The sequence below is a fragment of the Bos grunniens genome, chromosome 7 (genome assembly GCF_055505025.1).
Source record: "Bos grunniens cultivar Pamir isolate PY7600 chromosome 7, Bosgru_T2T1.0, whole genome shotgun sequence".
In the NCBI taxonomy this organism is placed as follows: Eukaryota; Metazoa; Chordata; class Mammalia; order Artiodactyla; family Bovidae; genus Bos; species Bos grunniens.
This window is the reverse complement of record NC_141171.1, coordinates 37,446,139-37,469,112: the sequence shown is the minus strand read 5'-3', so window position 1 is coordinate 37,469,112 and position 22,974 is coordinate 37,446,139. Positions and strand designations below refer to the sequence as shown.

The 22,974-nt window shown below is 41.8% G+C and overlaps 1 protein-coding gene across 5 annotated transcripts in view; it reads right to left on the bottom strand.

The window, feature by feature from the left end:
• SEMA6A (semaphorin 6A) overlaps positions 1-22,974 on the bottom strand; it is a 131,933-nt gene that overhangs the window by 14,541 nt on the left and 94,418 nt on the right. The window contains exons 13-20 of one of the 5 annotated variants that reach the window (XM_086410785.1): positions 21,543-21,719; positions 21,009-21,149; positions 20,842-20,922; positions 18,318-18,376; positions 15,611-15,631; positions 15,424-15,474; positions 10,173-10,328; positions 8,265-8,940 (exon numbers count right to left, since the gene is read on the bottom strand). In XM_086410785.1, coding sequence (XP_086266911.1) covers positions 8,915-8,940; positions 10,173-10,328; positions 15,424-15,474; positions 15,611-15,631; positions 18,318-18,376; positions 20,842-20,922; positions 21,009-21,149; positions 21,543-21,719 — 712 coding nt within the window. In that variant the 3' untranslated portion in view covers positions 8,265-8,914. Of the gene's footprint in view, positions 1-8,264; positions 8,941-10,172; positions 10,329-15,423; positions 15,475-15,610; positions 15,632-18,317; positions 18,377-20,841; positions 20,923-21,008; positions 21,150-21,542; positions 21,720-22,974 lie in introns of those variants that run through there. The other 4 variants (XM_086410781.1, XM_086410786.1, XM_086410782.1 and 1 more) reach the window with 4 other exon arrangements.

Sequence of the window (22,974 nt, the reverse complement as noted above, 5' to 3'; positions counted from 1 at the left end):
CTATAGCAATGGCATGAATTATGTATTCTGAGCAACTCTTGCAGCTTTTGAGGCCATTCTCATGTATAATGTCAAGAAAAGAGAGGCTATCCTCAAGAAATTTCCCTGTTTCCACCATTTTGCCCTTGCTAGACTACTTTGTCTGTGGAGCAGTGAGGTTTGCAAAGTCAAACCTGTATATAACAAGCATTTTTTTTTTAAACTCCAAGAAACAAGGCTATCAGAAAGAGTTCTGAGACAAAGCTAGTATTATTTTCCCATTAATATACGTGCTCCAAAATACACACTGACTCTTCCCAATTTGATTGTGAGGACAAAACAAATTTTAGCTGAGCACAGTGCAGTTGAGCCAATTAAAGAGCACATTTTTAACTACACCAGATGTTCAGTTAATACGATCATGCCTAACCTAGTCCCTGTAGTCCTTGAAAGTTCCATTAAGCTGTCAGAAAACTTTGTCACTTGTGTGTGTTTTTGTGCAAAAGATAGGAGAGAAAGGGGGAAAAAGATTGAAAGAAAAGGGTGAGGCAAATGAATTCATGTCAAGGGTGATGTGGCTTAAAAAAGTAGCTACAGATTAAAGTAAGTAGCACTTTTAGAGGTGAACTGATTTTTTTAACACCCCAAGATTTAAGTTGCTGATTTTAAAATAAAAAAGTCTCTCTAATCATAATTTGAGTCCTTTTTTTTTTTTTTTTGAGAAAATGATGTTAAGTGAAGATAAAAGGTTCAATTGGTATTTCTAGAAAAGAAAATTCAAATATTGGTGTGCACTTTCAGGCAGGCAGGGAGACGAAACAGCTTTCTACGTGGCTGACATTTAACTTCTTTTCCTTCTACCCTTTCCACAATAATCTCATCAAGACCCCAGATAAATTTAGCAAGTTGTCAAGAGGATACAAAATTAATTAGGTCAAATCTACATCTCTGCCTGTGCGGCTGAAAGAACAATTACAGCTGACCACGTGGGTATCCTGCTGCCCCACCCCCAAACACCCATGCTCGCAGGGAACCTTCCAGGTCGTCCAGTAGAGAGCCCAGTGCCTGGCTGGCTCACAATAGATCATTTTCCTTGGTGCCTCAAAGAAATGTCAGAGACTACCAATAGATTCCTTTTCTGGCAGGTGACAAAGAAATATTAATTTAGTAAAAGTTAGCATTGGCAGGTGGGTTCTTTACCACTAGTGCCACCTGGGAAGCCCCAAATGGTGGCACCCTGAATTATATTATCATTTCTTTCTCAGTCTCCCCCTGCCCTCCCCCGCCATTTCAAAATCTGTTCTGGATGAAGTCTGGCGTGTGCCCTGCACCCCAATGTTCTACCCACTGACACAGAAGGTGGAGTCTGGGGCTCAGCTTTACCAGCACAGAGGTCTTAGTTTGGCATGAAACAGCTGTAGAAAATGCCAGTGATATACAGAAAAACACTATAGATTCAAAACTGATGCAAAATTCTATTTTCCAAACATATTGTGTATGTGTAATTAACAATCTATAGGACTGAATAATCAATTTATTATTTATCTATCATCTGTCAGTCTCTTTGATCTCTGTATTTCCCTCCCTCCCACCCACTGCCTACAGGTAAAGCCAAAACCCCTGAGCATGACTTTTAAGGTTGCAGACTAGCATTTCAATCTCAGTTCCCTTTCTGACCCTTTATGTGCTTCTCTGAACTCTCAGCCTTTGCCATGCCCCACTGCTAGCCAAGAGGCCACCTGTGGGTACCCCCTGCTAACCTGCAGGCTCCTTGTGTATAGCCTCCATGAATCAGATCAGCCTGTACTATAGCACTCAGCAGAAGGCTCCCATATAGCACACATGTTTGCTGAATGTTTTGAATGCATGAAGAAAGAAATGAAGGAAAGTTGCTGTTTTCCCTTTCTTTGATACTAGGGTTTGTGGTTTAGTCGCTAAGAGTCGCTGACTCTTGTGGCTCCATGGACTGTAGCCTGCCAGGCTCCTCTGTCCATGGATTCTCCAGGCAACAGTACTGGAGTGGATAGCCATTTCCTTCTCCAGGAGATTTTCCCGATCCAGGAATTGAACTTGGGTCTCCTGCATTGCAGGCAGGTTCTTTACAACCAAGCTAGGGTTAATGTTACTAAAGTGTAGTTAACTTACTACATCTCTGGGGCCTCCCAGGTGGCTCAGAGGTAAAGAATCTGCCTGCCAGCGCAAGACCTGCAAGGGACTTGGGTTCAGTCCCTGGGTTGGAAAAATCCCCTGAAGGAGGAAATGGCAACCCACTCTAGTATTCTTGCCTGGAGAATCCTATGGACAGAGGGCTGCAAAAAGCAGCTCACGACTGAGGGACTGAAATGCATGCCTTTCTTTGCGACTAGGGTTAGTGTCACCATTATTACATTTTCTGTTAAATTAACTGTGAAATTTACTATTATTTTCTAGTGCTTTCTGGATTCTAGTTCATCTCCTTCAAAGTCATGTAAATGAGAAATGAAAAAAAAAAGGGCATCCAAATAATTATAGGAAAAAAAAAACCCAATGGTTACATAACAGTTGATAAAAAACCTGAGGTTAAATTAAAATTAGAAACAGTGGTTTTAATCTTGCCTTTGTTTAGGAACAATTTGATTTCTGAGTCTTCTTCACTTAAAAGTGACCCTTGAAAGCTTACTTTTAGTGATAACTTTTTCAATTACCCTAATATCCAAACACATATACAACTTTTGGAATTAGATATAATGAAAATATTTTTTCCCAGAATGAAGTTGTTAACTTTAATTGCTCTTATGTAGGTTACTATAAATTTCCTAAGAGTTAAAGGGCAGATGTAGACTAGAGATTAAATCTTATATACTTACTGAATAAATTATCAGCAGCCTCTTCAATAGAATTGCCAAGGTGGCAAATCAATATGCAGAACTCTTGGTTAAATTTCAACTTCAGGTAAGTAATAATGTTTTAGTGTAAGCATGTCCCATGAAACAGGTGGGGCACACTTATACTAAGAAATTATTCATGGGTTGTCAAATTCACATTTAACTGGGTACTCTGTACTTAATGTAGCAACCCTACTCTTCCATGCTCAGCTGATGTACATCTATTGGTTACCCATGACTGTTCTTCAGACTCACTCTAAACTTTTGGAGATTAAAATAGTTTAACAGAGCATAATAACAATGATAATAAATCTTTAAGGGGCAGGTATAGCACAGTTTACAAATTTAAAACTATACGAATGGACTGCATTTCATGAACTGTATTTTTCTTTATCAGCAACGACGTAGATGCCAAATTTCTTATGAATTTTGAAGGATGCCTTTCCTCTCCCTCTCAAAACCAGAAATAAGTGAAGTCTTACTCAAAAGCATTGTGGGGAAAACAGCCACCAGTCCCCCATCTCCTTGACCCTCACCAGGCATGCTCCCACCTGGCTAGGTTAGCTGTTGATTGTTAAGAGGAAGTTGCAGCCCTTTGTCTCCCCACTGGCAGCTCCCTCCCCGTCAAACAGAACCCCTCTTAACCCCTTTTGCTTCCAAGACTGTCCTGTTCTATCACATTTAAAAATGGCTGTGGTACTATAGGTTTTATTAATAAAAACTATGAAAATTACTGTCGAGCTTTTTTTTTTTTTAAATAAAGCTCAGAGTGTTCAAAAAGAGCCCAACTTTGCCAGCATTTCCACAAAAATTTTAAATATGAGCTCTGTACCAAAGACACCTCCTTTCCCTCATCCTCCCTGGCAAGTGGTGTATGACTGCTATAATACTGGTACTGAGGGGGACGACTAAAGAAAAGGGGCTGGGAAAGTGTTTCCAAGTCCTGTGTCCTTGATGTGTTCAGCCAAGTTGTCTTCAGTTGTCTAATACTTTTTTCTAAATCTGCTGTGCACCATTTTGCCTTGTGAACAAGGATAATAGTGGTCGTAAAGACTTTTTGGTGCATTTTTGTGTCTGTGTGTGCTTCATCTGTCTGGCGGTTTGATATTTCTTGGACAGGAACTCTGTCTGTCTCTAGTTTAGCCTCTAACTCCTTATTGGCATCCAATACTGTGCAATGGAGCCAGTAATAAATTTTGCTTGACGACTCCTCAGAAAACATTTTTGTTATGTTAATGTTACTGAAGAAATGGCAGAAAAAAATGCAGTCCAAGTTTACGAGTCAGGAAAAGATGCTTATTTTTCTGCCTTTATTACCTTCATCAGCAATAATTTTCTGTGTATATATGATCACCTGCATATGACTTGCTAGGAGCCAAGAGATCTCTTTCCTCACTGGGAGAAATAAGATGTTTTAAAACCTTCATCCATTAGATTTTAAGCATTGTTGTTCAGTCACTAAGTCATGTCTGACTCTTTGCCACCCCATGGACTCCTCTGTCGTCCACTGTGTCCTGGAGTTTCCTCAGATTCTTGTCCATTGAGTTGGAGATTCTATCTAACCGTCTCATCCTCTGCTGCCCCCTTCTCCTTTTGCCTTCAGTCTTTCCCAGCATCAGGATCTTTTCCAGTGAGTTGGCTCTTTACATCAGGTGGCCAAAGTATTGGAGCCTCAGCTTTAGCATCAGGCCTTCCAATGAATATTCTGTGTTGATTTCCTTTAGGACTGAACGGTTCGATTTCCTTGCTGTCCAAGGGACTCTCAAGGGTCTTCTTGGCACTTAGCCTTCTTTATGATCCAACTCTCACATGTGTACATTACATGATTACCTGAAAACCATAGCTTTGACTATATGGACCTTTGTTGGCATTTTAAGCATTACAGATTGTTAAATGCAGAAGCAATTGGGCTAGACTCTGTTACCAAACATGCTCTCTGAAAATGGGGTTTCTTAGTCTGTTCATGAGGAAACTCTGACTCTAGGGTTTGGGACTCACAGTAGGTAAAGTTTGAAAGAGAGAAAAGGCAAAGAAAAGGTCAAGTAAAGGTTATTGCCAGGCCAACGGGATGCACTGTAGCACAAGAGTCCTTACAGATCTTGGAAAAGTGTAAGTGCTAGAGGTAAACTGTCCCTGGGCCGCATTAGGGAAGTAACGAGCTGTTGTCTATACTTGGATGCTCACTGCTGGTCTGGAAAGCATCTCGCCAGATGCTTAACAAGCCTAGGATGACTAATTTCTTTTTAGTCGAAATCCATCGTGCTCTCGATTCCTACTTGACCAAACTTCTCATCTCTAATCACAAAGCTCTGTAGTTGGAAGAGAAATCAGAAGAGCGCTAGACTGTATAATTGAAGTGGTCAGGGCCCAGCCAGTAGAAGGTAGCACCCTCATTCAATCTTGTTCTTCCAAATGCCAGAAGCACAGTTTTGGTGGTAATTTCATCCTCGCTGTACTCTGTTAATTGCTCCAGGCCAGAGTTACCCACAGTTTGCTGCTGCTGCTGCTAAGTCGATTCGGTCATGTCCGACTCTGTGCGACCCCATCCCCGGGATTTTCTAGGCAACAGTACTGGAGTGGCTTGCCATTGCCTTCTCTGACCCACAGTTTAGTCATCAGCTAATAGTGCTGCAAATCAAGGAGTCTCACATACAGTGTTATTTACTTTTAGTATTCCTGTATCCCTCTACTTCCTACATCAGCATTTACTTAGTATTTTATTTACATTGCCTTTAAAATTTGTTTCAGGTGGAAAGTTTATATCATTAAAAAAGTGTCACTTTTCATAACTAGAAGGTAACCACAGAAATAAAATTGCATGCTCAGTCGCTAAGTTGTGTCTGACTCTTTTTGACCCCATGGACTATAGCTCACCAGGCTCTTCCATCCACGGGATTCTCCAGGCAAGAATACTGGAGTGGGTTGCCAGCTCCCACTCCAGGGGATCTCCCTGACCTAAGATTGAACTTGAGTCTCCTGTGTCTCCTGCCTTGGCAGGTGGATTCTTTACCACTGAGCCCCCTGGGAAGCCCCCAAATCAAATTAACTGAAAGTAAAACAGAGTGAGTTCCAGCTAGCTTCAGCTGCATGGCAAAGCCATCTAAAGCCTGTTCTTTCTTCTCAAAAGAATAGTAGTGAGTTTCTGGAGTTGTTAAAGCACCAAACAGACTTTTGTGTTGACATAACTAAGAAGATGGAAGGAGAAATGACACGGGTGTTAACTTTCCACCATATGATTGGGTATTGAAGGCCATGATGTCTCTGAGTCATTTAAATCATCTCTTGTAAGATGTGACCTGTCCTCCTTGGAGGCGATGATGTACTTGAGGAATAAAGAATTGGCTATAAAGAGGATTGTTGATAAACTCTATGATTTATGCAGTTCCATTCAGGATTGTTAGAAAGTGTGGACAGTATACTCAGCATCCTTTATAGACCTTCTGAATCTTACTGGAATATTATTTCCCAGACTAAAAATTGCTTACAAAACAGCTTGTACATTGATTAAAATATATTCAGCATTTGCTGTACATTTTAGTTTAAATTATTCATTTGATCTCTAATTTAAATTCTGTTTCTACATCTTTTCCTGGTCTGAATTGAGCACATCTTCTTGACTAAATATAATAATGTGATAATAACTTGTTTCAAAGATTTCCCAAAATATATATGCATACTACAGCTCTGGCACTTCCAATCCAATGGGAACATTTTTCTACATATCGACTATTTCATCAGCTTGCTGAGAGCTCATGAGAACTCTAGAAAATAAACTCTGAAGGAGATTTCCTTCTAATCTGGTTTATTCCTGTGTCCTTGGGGCAGTGGTCCATGTGTCCACTGGACATTTATGCTCTACAGCTCTCTTGGCAGAGCTGTCCATGGCTACTCCCCTCACCTATCTTGCAGTCTTCTTGGAAATAAGGTTTTAGAGGACTGTTACTTTGGGTCAGAAACGAGGCACAAGAGTGGCTATTACTTCTCACTATTGCTTAACCTAGAAAAGAAAGCTCTCATTTCTTTTGCTGTGGGAAGGGGGGGTGGGGTGGTGAGGGGAGACAAGCCAAATCTAAAAATAAACTGGATTTTCTTTCTTATTCATAGGTAGTTAGAGCCTCTTTGTAACTACCCATTACCACCTCAATAGTTATAGGATGAGTAAATAATATATATTTTTAAATGTGGCAAAACCAAGAAAGAAGTAGCCAGGGCTGCTTCTAATTTATCAGCTTGGTGATTAAAGGGCTGGCTAGTAGAGGCTCCAGACATCTAGGGAGCCAGAGATAAAACAGGGCAGCTGGCTGTGTTTTTTCCTAATGAATCTAGGGCTTGAAAGATATCAGGCAATTTTAAAGAAAAGCAACAAGGACAAGTGACATTAGACAAGGCCAGCAGGGTAATGAAGGGCAAGGCCAGTTACTGAGAGAGAAAATTACTTCATTTTCTGTGATAATGCTTCTGTGTGCTTTGCGGGTCTCTTCTCACACTTTGTTAGCATGACTGTGTATACACAAAGTGTTGGAATGCTACCCCCCAGTGTAGAAGGAAAGAGCCTTGGAACGGTCCGCAGAGGGGCAGAGGGCTGGCATCTATTATTAATATTTTGAAAAGGGGAGGCTGAGAACAATGGTAGCAGAAGAGGGTTAGATTGCAAGGTGAGGAACGGGGCTTTGACAGAATGTGGGGGACGCACAGAATTAAATCAAGACGAAAGACACAGCGAGGAAAAGAAAGAAAAAGGCAAGCAAACATACTCTGGAAATGCAGAACTGTTTGGAAGATGAGGTGAGACCAGGAGGGGACCAGCCCAGTAGTGCTCAGCATTTCTGCAGAGCAGAGCTCTGGGCTCATCTGCTCACTGGCTTTTTCCCCCCACAGCAGCCAAAGTAAAAAGGGCACCAGACACTTGATTCCTCTTCAGCTAACTGGTCAGCAGATACCATTTTCTGCTTAGCGGGGAAATGTGTGGTATTTTAGAAACAATTCCAGAGTATATTTAGCTCCTAAAGCCAGGGCACACAAATGTCACATTCCCATGAGACAATCGGCCCAGTGAAAAGAGGACCCACCAGAGGCCTGCAGAAAACCCACGAAACTCTCGCATCCCAGGAGATGCTACACGCACGGATGTGACATCATTAAGGCGCCCACATCAGGGAATGAAAAGAAGCAAGGGGATCACAGATTGGGTCAAGTTAAAGGACGTCATCATGAGTCAGAAAAGAAACAAGACTTTTCCAACAGAGTCACGCCATCACCAAGTCATACCACACAGCGCTTGGCGAAACCAAAGAAAAGTTGGAAATAAATCATGAACATTAAAGTTGGAAATAAATCATGAACATTCAACAGAAAAAAAAAAAAAAACACTTCAGAGCAAAATGGAAATCAAAATCATAAAAAATCATGGCAAAAGGAACATTAAGCTACATCACATTTTTATTTTTTAAATTTCGGCATAACAACTCGTTGTCGTTGCCCCATCAAATACATAATCAGTTGTCAAAAAATGAAGCTCCAGTTTGACAGGGCAAGGCAAAGAGCTAATAGCACGAGAACAGTGATCATGTTAAACACCCATGCAATCACCTCTGCCACCATTGTTTGACAATCTGTAGACTGCTTCCAGCTTTGTCAATATTCATAAGAAGACCCAAGAGAATGAACAATGCCGAATTTTCAAATGATCTGTCAAAGTGTTAATTGGACTCTTTGATAACCTCCATCCCCTGGGAGAGTTAACGACTGGAGAAAATTCTCGCCATCCGTCTCGGGGAAGTGAGGAGGAAATGACTATAACCAACTGCTAGATATTTGGTTGACATATTTAGTGCTTTACTGGAAAGGCTGTTTGGTTTTTCAGAAAGTCGCAGTGGGCAAACACAATGTGATTTTTACTGTGTTGTCTCTTCTTGAGTAGTCGGCCAAGACTAACACATCTGTGGTCGAGAGCCACACAAAACAAATAATGGCACATGTTAGGGCTGGTATAGCCTGCGGTGGTAGTTCTGCCCTGTCACAAACGGATCTGGTGCTGTCTTGAGGTGGTGAAGAGCAGGGATCCCACCAACTTAAGTGGCTGCCGAGACACCAGCTTCTTTAAAAAAAAAAATATTGGGGCAGGACATATTAGCAGTAAGAAGTTACAGGAGAATAATAAAATCGACTAAGGGAGTAAGTTCACAAGTTAAAAGGGTTGCATCGTCCTATGTGGGCTTGGCATGTAGCGGCTGAGTGTACGGCATTCTCAGGAGAGGAGCCTCCAGAAAAAAAAAGAAAAGGATGAAAATTTAGCGTGAGTCTCCTAAGCAAACATTCTCTAAAAGCAGAGATGGAAGTATGTATACAGAAACCTGTGGGGGAGGACACTGAGACTGTCTTCCAAAGGTCACCAGAGCTGGTCTGCCCTCGACACTCAAACCCCCGCTTGGATGAAACTCTTGAAAACATATAGAAGTAAACAATGCTGAATGGGGAGAAACAGCTCGCAACATAACTGAGCTTTTCAGTCTCTGATTTACAGGACTGTTTTTTGGACAAGTAAAGGCCTCTTTGGTTGCAGCTGCAACTAAAGTAGGATGTGTTACCAGAAGCAGCAAATGGCGAGAAAAGAGATGACATTTCCTGTCTCTAGTCTCTAGCAAAGAAAGCCGGGGAGAATTTAGGACAGTTCACAGTAGAGTCCCTTTCACTTAGCGTGGCTTCCTTTCCATTTTAAACGCATAGCAATTCTGCTTGATTAAATAACATATTTTTTGTTTTAGCTGTTGTCCTCTAAGGGCAATCAAGTGCGTCTCAGAACCTCGGCTCTGTTGAGATTCGGCCCCCTGTAAGGGTGAGGGATGGGACCAGCCAGAAAAGACTTCACTCGGCTACTTCTCCATTCATGATTAAACGGGCGGCTACTTCTCCATTCATGATTAAACGGGCTTTGACTGTAATAACATGTACTTGCCAAAGCCCGCATTGCATTCCATCTTATTATGGGGGGAAAAAGAGGATCCAAAAATCACTGGGTGAGCTAAGAGGAGTAGAAGGGGACTTTAGGAGCCAGCGTCCACTTTGGGCCAAGCCATGCCTCTCTTGGGTGGAGGAAGCTGAGAGGATGTGTTATTTGTTTTGTGTGGTGTCTCCTTGGTTGGGGAATCATTTCGGATCAAGTCTAGCACGGAGGATTGGGTTGCAGTCTTTTCTGAGACGCTTTCCGTCAGCGTGTGTTGGAGGTCCGTTCCTTAAACGCTGCTGCGGTTCAGCTGGAAGCAGCTACACGGTCCTCCCCACTCCGCCCTCCCTCTCCCCGCAGAGGAAGAGGTGCTTCCAAGGCCTTACCCTTCTTGTCTTGGTGATTATGGGAAGACACTGCCCCCAAAGAGTCTGTGCTGTCGGGTGACTCCTTCCAGTCCATCATTCCTCCCCTAGACTCATACCCCTCTTGAGCCGCCGAATCGGACGTGGTGGTGCTGGGCAGGAGGGAACTGGAGTGCCCTGTTTTCATCACAAATACAGTTAGGGAAGACATCACCGGAGACGCCTGCTTTTTCTTTGCTCAGAGGCCAGGAGGTGGGACACCTGAACTGGCGGTAAAAGACTCAAAGGGGATTGCCCTAGACATAATAAGGCTGGTGGTAGGATTCGGCAGGAGAGCCCTTGAACTTGCAGTTAGAGGGTCTTGTCTCTGCTGCTGGCTGGGTGAGCTGAGGGAATCACTTAACCTCCCTGGGCCTTCATTTTCCTTGTGCACAAAACAGAGGCCTCCAGTGTTTGGAGGCTACAGTGGCATCATGCTGAAAGTACCTAGCAGTGTCTGACACATCGTAGGTGCTCAGGAAATATCAGAGTCCCTTGGTATTCCCATAGCAGCACTAAGGCAGAATGTGTCCACTCTGGGGGTAACATTCATGATGATGGGGCCAGTGTATGGTAGTGGTTGAGTGTGTGCCCTGTCACAGACAACTCAGCTGCCCCGAGCCTTTCCCATGTGTGTGTGTCTAGTATTTGCTTGCAGTGTAGCCTCACAGGCATTCTGCTTTCTAAAGGGAGCTGCTCCAGCCCTCCTGCCTGGAATACAGGGCTTAACTGTTCTGCTTGTTATGGCTTTGCCTTTTGTGTCTTACTCAAACCAAGTTAAGTTTCTTGGTCTCCTGACTCATACCGGTGAGAGGTGGGTTTTGAGGCCACCATGACTGATACGATTCAGACTAGAAAGGGAGAGCTTTCTGAGATCCAGAGTTGCCTACTGCAGGATAATGCCAGAAGAAGGATGGCCAGGTTGGGAGTTATGGCAGAAATTGGACATTTCCTGTGAATACATTTCTAAGCCTTCCTTTCCATCATCCCACAAGGTTAAATGCAGATCGCATCTGGCGCTTTGATCTAAACTGTCACAATGATTTAAAGAAGCCCCACTACCCGTTCTCTCTGGTGGAAATAAAAAATAACCTCTCTATGATTTTCAAGTGGAGTCTTTGGCTTATTAAACCATCTTACCTGTAGAAGCAACCTCTTGAACAATTTTTAAAAAGACATCAGGGAACTACTGTGAATGTGTAGTTGATGGCTTTGGTAGAAAGTAGGACAGATTTCACAAGTGACTCCATCCTCAGGCTGTGATCACCACACATGTGATAAATAAAATGCCAGCCACCAGAAAGAAAGATTCTAGTGAATGCACTGCATTCTTCTTTTTCACAATTATTATCGCAAGTTGGAGTTTCAGGAGACTTTAATACTGTAAATTACAGACCATGTAACCATATACATACATGGTTATATATATAACGTGTGTGTGTGAATAAAGCAGGGAAAAGCAAGCAAGCCAAGTGGGTATCTAAGCTATAGGATTTCCCTGGGAGCTCTACATTTAAAATGTTACCACAAAGCTTTGGTAACATTTAAGAGGCCTCTTTCTGTGTAGGGCTTGTTTGGCTTCTACACAGCTTCAAATATCTGCTTTGCTACAAAGAGTCTAGTTCATATCCAACTGCTAAAAACATGTTCATTTAAAACTCAAGAATGCTTGCATCTAGATTTTTTGTTTTTTACATTTCTGGGTTTCACATTTCATCTCCCAATACTGATAAGAGAACATGAGTTGGAAAATTAATAACCTGGAATTGGAAATACAGACTTTCTTTTACTTCCTTTATGCTTATATTGAGGTCTAAAATATAGCCTCTATTTTCTGCTGTTGAATTAACCATGCTCTCATGAAACATGCTGTCAACCTAAGAGAGACTTCAGCACCCAAACAGTGAGAAATAGCTTAGTAGTGAGTCAGAAAGAGAGGGGAGGAAAACTGAAGCCTTTCCTCCAAGTAGCAAGAACTTCTTTTACCTGAATTGATATGCATTTTGAGCACTTTCAATTTAACTGTGTTCAAGGGGCAATTTTATGGTAATGCCATAAGTATGGTTTAGGGAGAACATTTCTTAATACGGTAATCTAGGGGAAATATATGCCTAAGGGACATATTCTCTATAGAAAAGAGTTCCTGGACCATATGCTGCAAATACATGGAAAAGTCATTGGTAATGGAAAGCTATGGCTATGAGAGGAAATTAGTGTGGACCAGATGGTAGTTAGGTAGGAAAATGTTGCACGCAAATGTGAGAAATCAGCTTCTGCCTATTGCTGAAATGTTAGTTTAATACCCACCACATCTCCGTTTTCTCCATGTAAATCTAGAGAAACCATGCACCGTGTATACTCAAATGGAAGAAAAAAACAGAGCAGCGTGAGGCTTGTAATCTCTGAAACGTGTGCTCGAGGACAGACAGTGTGTGTCACTGGTGGAAGCCGTAGTCTGAGAAAGCAGTGCCTGATTCTCAGGAATTTTAGAACTACCATGTGAAAGCACCCGTAAGCAGCCGTCCTTCACTTGAAGTCAAAGAAGTGTATTATTATGACCTTGTTATTACGACCTCTCCAGCTGTTAAATAGGTGTCACTTATGTTTCTTCTTAGAGTCTGGTTCTATGGGCTATATTGTTTTTGTGCATTCCCTAAGAGACTCTGTAACCAAAATCATGCAACAAAAATAGGCAATCATTTGTGGATATGGTATTACAGGTCAACAATTTGGAACCTATAATTTGGTCTTGTTAATCCAATACGAAAAGTCATAATTTTAATCAGTGGAGCTAATTATGTATTATTCTTACAATGTACAAAGAAATAGATTTTAAAAGTTAACTCCAGTGTGCATCATATTGTTTCTCTATATCTACAAGTCTTTGTATTAATAATTCCAGAGGTTAGAGACCCTTCAAACTACTCTAACCTATTAACAGTGATGGTAGCCAATTAGACACAGAGGAGGCACTAAATCAATACAAGAGAGGATGAGAGAAGGAAGACAATCAGGGTCCAATTCACTAAAAAGGGGTTCTTGTATATGTACTTGGTATTGCAGAGAGCTTCTACCATGCAGAGTTTGCATGGGTTATTGAATGATTCTTTTTTTCAGAGTTAGGCAGTTCTTGTTCTGTGGGTCACTCTATGAGTCTGTACTCAGCCACGGAGCTTCAGTGTTATGGGACATGTAAAGGACATGGCTAGACACAGTGGGTGCACCTTGGACTTTGGGGTTGGCTTCCTTGTTTATATCTGGGCTCATGAAAACAGCTATTTGTTGTTTTTTTTTTGATGGTACAAAAAGAGTAGCTAGTCCTGTGCCTGGCACATAGTAGGCCCTAAGCAGCTATCTGCAAATGAATGAATTAAATCTCTTCTAGGTTTATTAGCTCCAAAATAAGCATCTTTTGCAGTAGTTGGTGTAAAGAAAGTCTCCTGTGCTTTTGTAAGTACTGACTGAACCAGCCCTCATTTTGATGGTCAGTTAATCATCTAACCACTTTACACCGGAGAGACTGGGCCTGAAATGAACAGAATTATTAGCTGAAAGGAAAATTCCAACTCTTCTTAGTGTCATCACAGAAACCACTGATGGAGCGAATGGGGATTGTCCTTTAAAGTGTTAATGTGGAGGAATTAATAAGTTCCTTTCCTTTTGTAAAGGCAGGAAGAGGGGTCCATAAATCGAAGAGTACTTTTTATTCATCAAGAGCATCCCATGCTTTAATTATTCTATCTATATGAGAAACTACCTGGGAGTTAAAGTTGGCCTTAGTCCGACTGATGAATGCTGGGGAGGCTGCTGGTTCAAGTAGATTTAAGACCTGAATTTCTCAATATCTGATAAATATTATTCAATTACAGGAAATGATTGCAAAGTATGATATTGAAAAGAGCAGATGCTAACTGGGTTCTCTTTCTGAAGGGCACACTGAGCTACATGACACTCGCCTCCTGAGGAATGTTTCTCCCAGTTGCTGGGGTTCAGTATTCTGGCTTGAATCGGAGATGAGAGAAGGTTAAAGGTGGATGAATTCAGTGGGCTCACTGACTCCACACTGCCTCACTTCATGACAGGAGAGACTGGGTGTTGTTTTCTGTATCTGTACAGCCGCCATTTATAAGATAAACTTTACGACTTTCAAAGAGGCGTTTTATTGATGCTAGTTAGACACAGGAGTGACAGTTTCCACAGAGCTGTTAAACACATTTGTAGCCATTAGGAGCTGTTTTTCTGAATCCTAAATCTACCTTGCTTTCTTTTCCTCCCTCTTTTTTCTTTCCTTTCTTTTGTTCTCTTCCTCTGTTACCTACCTTGACATTGAAAGACTGACCTGGAGCTGTTACTGTTATGTATTTCAAAACATAAAACTGATAAAATGTCTGCATATCAATGAAATTTGTAGTCCCCATTATAATACAGAAGCTTAAATTTGCCATTACATATGTGCTGTTCATTATCTTTAAAAAAAAACCCACATGAATAGTTTACCTTAATAAACATTTGGGGAAGCTTTGAGAAAAAGAACTGGAACATTTCAACTACATATTAACTTTCCTTATAAAGAGCTCAGAATATCTGTTTATGGACTTACGGGCTTTATTTAGTGTACTGTCTGTATTTCAGAGGAGGAACAATGGGATAGATCCTGTTTGCACATCATTTCGACTGCGTAACTCTTCCTTATATACATTTAAAGAAATAATCACTGATGATAGGTCTACAAATTCATACTCCATGTATGATTAAATTTTGATGGCTATATTGTAAAGTTTTGCCTGTTAAGAACTTGGTATCTGCATTCTGTATGGGTTTTCCTGCAGAGGATGTTGTTCTGAAAGTCAGCATTTTGAGGAATGGTACCATCTATCAGGTAAGGAGCTGTGGCCTATTACTTATAAGCACTGTTCTTTTATCTTGGATGTACTTATGTCCAAAAGCAATTTCTTCTCCCTCAAGAACTCATTAAATGCATTCACCAAATTCCCTAAGGTTGGCATATTTCATGTTACGTGGATTAAAAATGTAAGACTCATTCTCACACGTCAGTTGTCTCATATATGTAGAGAAATTTTTGAAGCATCATGAAAGCTATGAATAATTTTAGTGAATTGGGGCCCTGAAGTAGCAAAGGATCTGGTCCATGATGTTTAGGAATGAAAACTCGAAACTACCACAGGATGAGTGGCTCGAAGAATAAGAAAACAAAGCAAAACCATAAACTGACCATATACTGTGTTGTAAGACATTTCATGATCTGGTAGAGGAGTTGAAATGTCTATAAAAAATAACGAGAATTTAAAAGTTAATTGAAAAAGAAACATAAGATTCGGAAATACTCAAGAGGGTTAGTGAAATAGGATTTCACAAATAGATTTCCATTGCTATTAAATTATCAGTAACATCTTCCTTACCATTCAGTGCCACGAAGGAATCTGAAAGACAAAAGGGAGGAGTGAGTTACTTAACGTTTAACACTCTGCTCAATGTGACTTTTGTAACCAGTGGGAATGAGCTGATACAGAGCTGTGCTAACACACAAGGCCTAGACTAAGAAAGTGCTTTTTAGTTTCTGCTGGTTACGGAAGATGCTTCATATTTGGTTCAGTTTCATATCCCTGTGTCTCTTTACCAAGTGGGCTTCCTCAAAGTCATGCCTTTGTTGCCAAGAGGCAGAGAAAAAGCAAGCGTGAGTGCAGAGAAGGGTAACTGCGATTATACATAAGCCCTGCTCCATCAGGAGGGACTTGTACATGGATAAGATGAGTCACTTCTGGACCACACTTATGAAGCAATTGTTCTTTATAGTCTCTCTCATTTCATCCTCCCAACTGTCCTGTGAGGAACTGTCCGATATCACAATGTTCTGACCTCAGCAGGGGTTTAAGTTAGGAAATGAACAAAAATGAAAATCACACATAGAGACACCATCCTGTTTGTGTGCATGCACGCATGCATATATGTGCTGTGTATCTGGGTCATGTCACTGGGTCACTCAGCCTGCTCCTCAGCCTCTGATACTGGCTCTTTATGGTTTCCTCATTTCCCCTGAAACTTCTGTGCGAGAGTCACCGTGCACCAGATGTCTAAGTCCTGTGAATGCCTATGTGACTAGGTAACAACTAACAGTAGTCGTGCTCCAGTGAGCGCCCAGGACGAGAGACAGCACTGGAAAAGTCACTACCCTGCCTGGAGCAGGCACCCTATATGCCTCAATGGGAATGCGTGTCAGGTTATGGGGAACACGAGACCGAAGGGTGAATCTCCGGCCTCGGACCTGAAGGCCTGCCCTGAGCCCCGCCCTGGGACCCGGGTGCGGTGTGAACCTGTGAACGTTGACGCCTCAGAGAGCCCGTAACACGTCCCCACATTTCATGTGTGCACCTATTCAATCCATATCGATACCCCTGTTTTTTCTACAGATGCCTTTATCATCAACTCATAAAAATATGAAGAAAATATTCACTGACGTCAGCTAATTAAGTTCACTCACATAGATACACATACAGACCAAAGCCTGCTTCCCTAAAAATGGCACTGGAAAGCGCCAACTTGACTAAGGTCCACCAGTCAAACATCACATTGTTTCGCTGTACACACCTAACAGATCTTTCGGTGATGCCACTGTCTCCTATGTCTACTTCTTAATTCAGATGTTGTGTGTGAGGACGTAGTAAGAAAAAGACAAAGGAAGGAGCTTTTGCCAATATATATTTGCAAACCAAAAATATATATGACCAAGAATTTGGAAATGAGGCTGTCTGTAGCCCTCTTTATTTAATTATGTCTCTTCTCTAGAAAAGGTATTAAATGGCACCTTAGAGTCTGTCATTTCAGGACTCATGGCTCAAAGATGGAGAGTTATATCCATGATTTTCATTATCGAATCAAGTATCAGAAGTAATACAGTTTCATTCCCCTAGGAGCTATTTCTGGTGCCATTCTGAATACAAGCTTCTTGAAAATTCATCACATACAACGTTTTGAAACATGGCAAACTAAACATTTTTCAAGGGTATGGCATTATTCTCTAAATTAGTGTTAATAAAGCATTTTCAAGAGAATATGGATATTAATCAGATCACTGAACAGCTGGGCAGAGTTTTGACTAGGATCCTTTATATAAAGTTCTAACTAAAATATTAACATCCAACCAGTCCATCCTAAAGGAGATCAGTCCTGAGTGTTCACTGGAAGGACTGATGTTGAAGCTGAAACTCCAATACTCTGGCCACCTGATGCGAAGAGCTGACTCATTTGAAAAGACCCTGATGCTGGGAAAGATTGAAGGCGGGAGGAGAAGGGGATGACAAGATGAGATGGTTGGATGGCATCACTGACTCAATGGATATGAGTTTGGGTAAACTCTGGGAGTTGGTGATGGACAGGGAGGCCTGGTGTGCTGCAGTTCATGGGGTCACAAAGAGTTGAACCTGACTGAGCGACTGAACTGAATAACTTTTGAAATGCACCCTGAGATTTAGCATAGTAGGTCAGTTCTTATAAAAAGGGTATTTTGAATCACTTTGTACTTAGTGTGTTCTTTCTGAATATTTGTTTTTATTGCAAATGGTAATAAATGTAAGTCTAATTAAAAAATAATTACTTTTGTTCATCGATATGTTCAAGAAAATAGTCCCATTCAACTAAAAAAACAGAGTTCAGTGATCAACCTTTTTAATCATTTGTCTAAAGATTATGCCAATATTGTATTTTTAAAGACAACAAGACTAGTGGTGTTTTGGCTTTTTTTTTAATAGTTTTTGTTCTTTAATTGGAGGAAAATTGCTTTACAGTGTTGTCTTGGTAAAACTGGTTTTTAAGTGGAAATGCTGATACAGCTGACTGTGCTGCTACAGGTTCATCCTCAAGAGTGAATTTGTTTCGCATTTATGATAACGAGCTAGGTGCCAGCATTTTCAGCAACAGCACTGACAACTCTGGCTTCAAAAGACACTATTTTCTCTGATATTTAGAAGGTGATTTATGTTATTTTTGCATGTTTTAGAGGCAGCTGCACTCAATTTCACATGTGGGGTCATATTTCTAGGCCATTCTATAAAAGCATCTTTTATCGACTAAATATCCCAAAACAAGCATGGATAAAAAAACTCCACTTACTGTGACAATCCCCCAGGCCATCGGTATTGCCACGCTCTATGTCCTGTTCAAAAGTCAGTCTTCAAAAGGAAGGAAGGAGAAGATAGAAACAGATTCAATGATATGAGTCTTTATTCCAGCATGCATCTTAAATTTCACTAAAGCAACTAACACGGTTTGAAAAACTGAGTGCCAGGTATAAAAAGAAGTAGATAAAACAGCTTGAAAATTTATCTCCGAAGTTTATAGAAATGAGTCCTTTGTGAATCTCCAAGGAGAAGCCATGGTTTGGGCAGTCAATTCAGGTTTTATTCAGGGGGTAAACAAGTTTGTGGATTACCTATATCACTCTTTGCTGCTAATGCCCTGAGCATTTTTGAAACATCTGAAAAGTTTAAATGTTAACCAACATCCAGAAGCATTTCCTCTCTCCCTTTCTCTTTCACCCCAACTCTTGCCTTCCTAGACCTTTATCTATTTCTTTGTTTAGAAATAACTTTGTATAGCAAAGTGTTCACAGCGGTTGGTGGCTATAAGTGGGCCTCTGAAAGGACACAGAACACGGTGGTGTGTTTTGCTGAGACTATGTGGGTATTTTGTTCACACCTGGCCCCACATCCAGTCTTCAGGAGTATTGCTGTCATGCTCCTCTACAGGTTCACTCTTCTTTCAAGTCCACTAGGTCACTTTTGGAGAAGGCAATGGCACCCCAGTCCAATACTCTTGCCTGGAAAATCCATAGACGGAGGAGCCTGGTAGGCTGCAGTCCATGGAGTCGCTAAGAGTCGGACATGACTGAGCGACTTCACTTTCACTTTTTACTTTCATGCATGGGAGAAGGAAATGGCAACCCACTCCAGTGTTCTTGCCTGGAGAATCCCAGGGACAGGGAAGCCTGGTGGGCTGCCGTCTACGGGTCACACAGAGTCAGACACGACTGAAGGGACTTAGCAGCAGCAGCAGGTCACCTTTGGGCTGCATAAACTCTATACCCCAAAAGAACTGATCTTAATAGTATCTAATTTGATTTTTAAATAAACACACTGGAATAGTCCAAAGGAGTCTTGTTTTTTTGGGGGGAACTCTGCTCTTCTTTCTGCAACATACTCAAAACTCTGATTTTGCAACTGCCTTCAGAGTTTATTTATGAGCCATCTTGGAAAACTACTTTGACAGTCACACCTTGATCTAATAATCTGCCGTGTTCATTTCTAGTGTTTTTATGGTGTGTCAAAAATCAAATTCAGCCTCAAAGGATAAAGATTTCTAGCTGTAATGAAAGCCAGGATTCACCCGGTCCTGAGGCCACGTTCCAAGGAGAGTTGCACATGTTTTGAACAGTTGAGTTCTCATGCTGACTTAAAAATGATTCTTAAAATTCAGTCTTATTACCTTTGTTACACCTTGACTAAAGAAAGGAGATAGGCCATTTCTCAGCTTCCCTCACTGTGCACTTCTGTGATCCTTCCTCCTTCACTTCAAGGACCCCGTGAAAAGCTATAAAGCTCTCACCCTGTAGTCTGTCAATATTGCTACTTGCAAAGCTGATCTAATACTGCATGGTGAGTCAACCCTTTGCATTAGCCAGATTTCCAGGTCAGACTTTACAGTTTTCATCAGCTCTGTTATGGGAATACTTTCCCTCAAATTATGCAGGTGGTGGTCAATCAGCTGTCCTTCTATCTGTTTAACTTGGTATTCTCAAATGGGAGAGGGGGCTCTCCCATTGTGTTGGGAGGATAATTCCTTTTGCCTGGTGGATTGGGGGAAGTGAAGAAATGACTACGAAAGAACTGTGCTGGCATCTGGCTTTTTCCTTCAAATGCCATAACCTGTCGAGGACATGCACTGAATATTTCTCCAAATGTTATTTTGGATTTCAAATCCACAGAAGTAAAAGCATAAAGCCTTTGAACTGACACCATCCAAGCACTGGAAGTCAGGGTAACAATTCTCAGCACCAAAATCACATGCGTGGTAGACTGGCTTGATCTAGCTGATCTGCTGGAGAAATGCCAAGAATTGATTGACTCCCTAATGAGGAATAGGGTCAGCTGTTCTGTGGTGCGGGAGAAAGGTTTATTGGATGTGTACACATGCTTGCAGCACAAATGCATTGCTTATTAACAAATGCCCTGCAGTTTCTTCTCAGCCCTGGATGGTCAATTACAGGAGCCAGTTTTGCTATGGCTGGGACAGGCCACATCACTAACCTAATCGGTACCCTCTTGCTCCCTTTCTCTGCCGTTCTTGTACTGTGATGATCAAGGCATATACCCTCTTGTCCCTCTCCTCAGGGAATACTTAAAGTCCACTGTGTTGTTTTTCTCTGTTTTTACTCAGTCTGAGGATAGATGATTAATCAATTGGAAGTCTGCCACGTATGATGTTGGGGTATTCTATGAAATGGGGAAAGGAAGGAGATCGGCCGGCAGGCACAATGATGAGGTATGTGCACAGAAGGCCGAGCGGCAGTGCTGTGTGTGAGCACAATCAAGCCTGCGTTTAGGCCACTTTAAACTCTCCCACGCCTCGGGCTCCTTACCTGCTGCTGGGCGACAGATGGGCACACGCACCTGCTTCCTTTACCCACCCACAGTAGGGGTCTCTGGAAGCAATACAGGTTCTGCAGGAAGAGAATGACTGTGAGCTTACCTAGGACTCTTCCCTAAGCACCGTGAACATCCGATGATCAATGAGGCAAATACGTACTTTTTACACTTGCCATGCCGCTCACACCGGCCAAGGGGAACCTTGATCACACAAGTGGAGAATGCAACATACAGGGAGCTGCTGGCTTTGTCCAGCTGCATGCCCATGATCCTCTTGTCTTCTACTCCGTCATAGCTGCACCTACATTTTTAAGGCAGGATAGTCTAAGGCATTCATAGTCTCTCTTGGGTTAGTTCTTTTCTTCCTGCCACCACCTGCCACCTCCCCGCCACCTCCCCGCCCCCAGCCTATGAGATTAGGTCTCTTCATCTGATCTAACTGAAGAAGCAATGGATCCTTATGTGTGCACCCACATACATACACATAAATACACAATATATGTGTTTACCTATATAAACGCACACATTAGCAGCAAGGAGGAAATAATGCTTTTAATGTATGAAAGGATTTTTACAAATAATGCTAAAAGTCACCTAAAATGCATAAAATCAAAGTCTACCATGCTTTCTCTGAATGGAAAAGATAATAACGTGACAAATAAGTACTAGGAAAAGAACCAAACATTCCACGCACTTTTCAGGATTGTAAACGCTCATCTCCTCCAGGAAAAGGCTGTCATTTAGGAAACCACTGTTTCCTGTCCTGGCCAAGAACTTCAAGATGATTCCCTTCTCCGATCCCAGGAAAACCACAGTGTGGTTCTGATACGGGCCAGCAGCGGTGTCCACCGCGATTTTGGTCAGGCGGTATCTAAAATGACAGGATCACAGTTTTTACATCTTTGTTGGTCTTTCATTAACGTGTCCCCCTTTTCCACTTCAAACAATTGCGATCGAGCTTTCTAGTAAGAACCTCAAGAAAAATACATGCATATAAATAATGCTCTCAAGCTGTTCTGCTCCTTTATTTCCATATGTAGAGCATTAGTATGGCTCCAAGGGGAGGAAAGAGGTATGTATGTGCAGAGGCCAAGTTACATAATAAATACGTAGCCATACCATCTGAAACCACTCAGCAATTATCCCTTCCATGAGCAACGAGGAGAGACTGATGTCTCCTATGAAGAGGAGAAGAAATAAGTGAACTCATTGAATATTTCGCACTAACCACTAACGCTTCACTGAATACTGAAAAGAAAAGCTCTGGCTACCATTTTTCCACACTCTTCCTCTGAGGTGCCAAGACTTGTCAACAAAACGTCAGGTTGGGAAGATTTTGGATTGTGTACAGAGGGGCTGAGAATTCTGAAGGATAGGGGGGGAAGGGGTAGAGTGCGAATGGCACTGTTAATAAATAAAAGGGTATATAAGCCAAACAAAATTCATTTAAAGCCAAAGGTAAAGAGCGTTAGTCCTTATCAGCCTCTTAGGTAAGTCTTACATGGCATCTTCTCTAAAATCCCAGAGCAGTTCAACAGTCCATGGAAACCCTTTTCTCTTTAAGCAGTGTGGCAGGAACGGGAAAACATGGACTCTTCTGCAAGTTATGTACCATGGTTTCCATCTTATGGGCAAGAACCATTATAGTATTTTGTGCGTGCCAAGTTGCTTCAGTGGTGTCTGACTCTTTGCGACCCCATGGACTGTAGCCTGCCAGGCTCCTTTGTCCATGGGATTCTCCAGGCAAGAATACTGGAGTGGGTTGCCATGCCCTTCTCCAGTGGGTCTTCCTGACCCAGGGATTGAACCCAGTTCTCCTGCACTGTAGACAGATTCTTTACTGTTTGAGCTGTCAAGGAGGCCTGCTGTGACAGCTAACAATTCAGAGACAGTGCTCAGATGGAATCTGCAGTATGTTTTGCAACCACAGCAAACAAACAGGTGTGTACATACATTGACTGATTGTCTTCACGCTCCTCTACTTGAACACACGTGGAATTAACCAGCTAAGGTAAAGGAGACATCTTTGCTTCCTCTAATTGTTGGTCTGGGTCCAGTTAGCCTGAAACTCTCTGAACTGTGTTTTCACTGGGAATGTGGTTATGGGGGTTTGGTGGCATCCACCC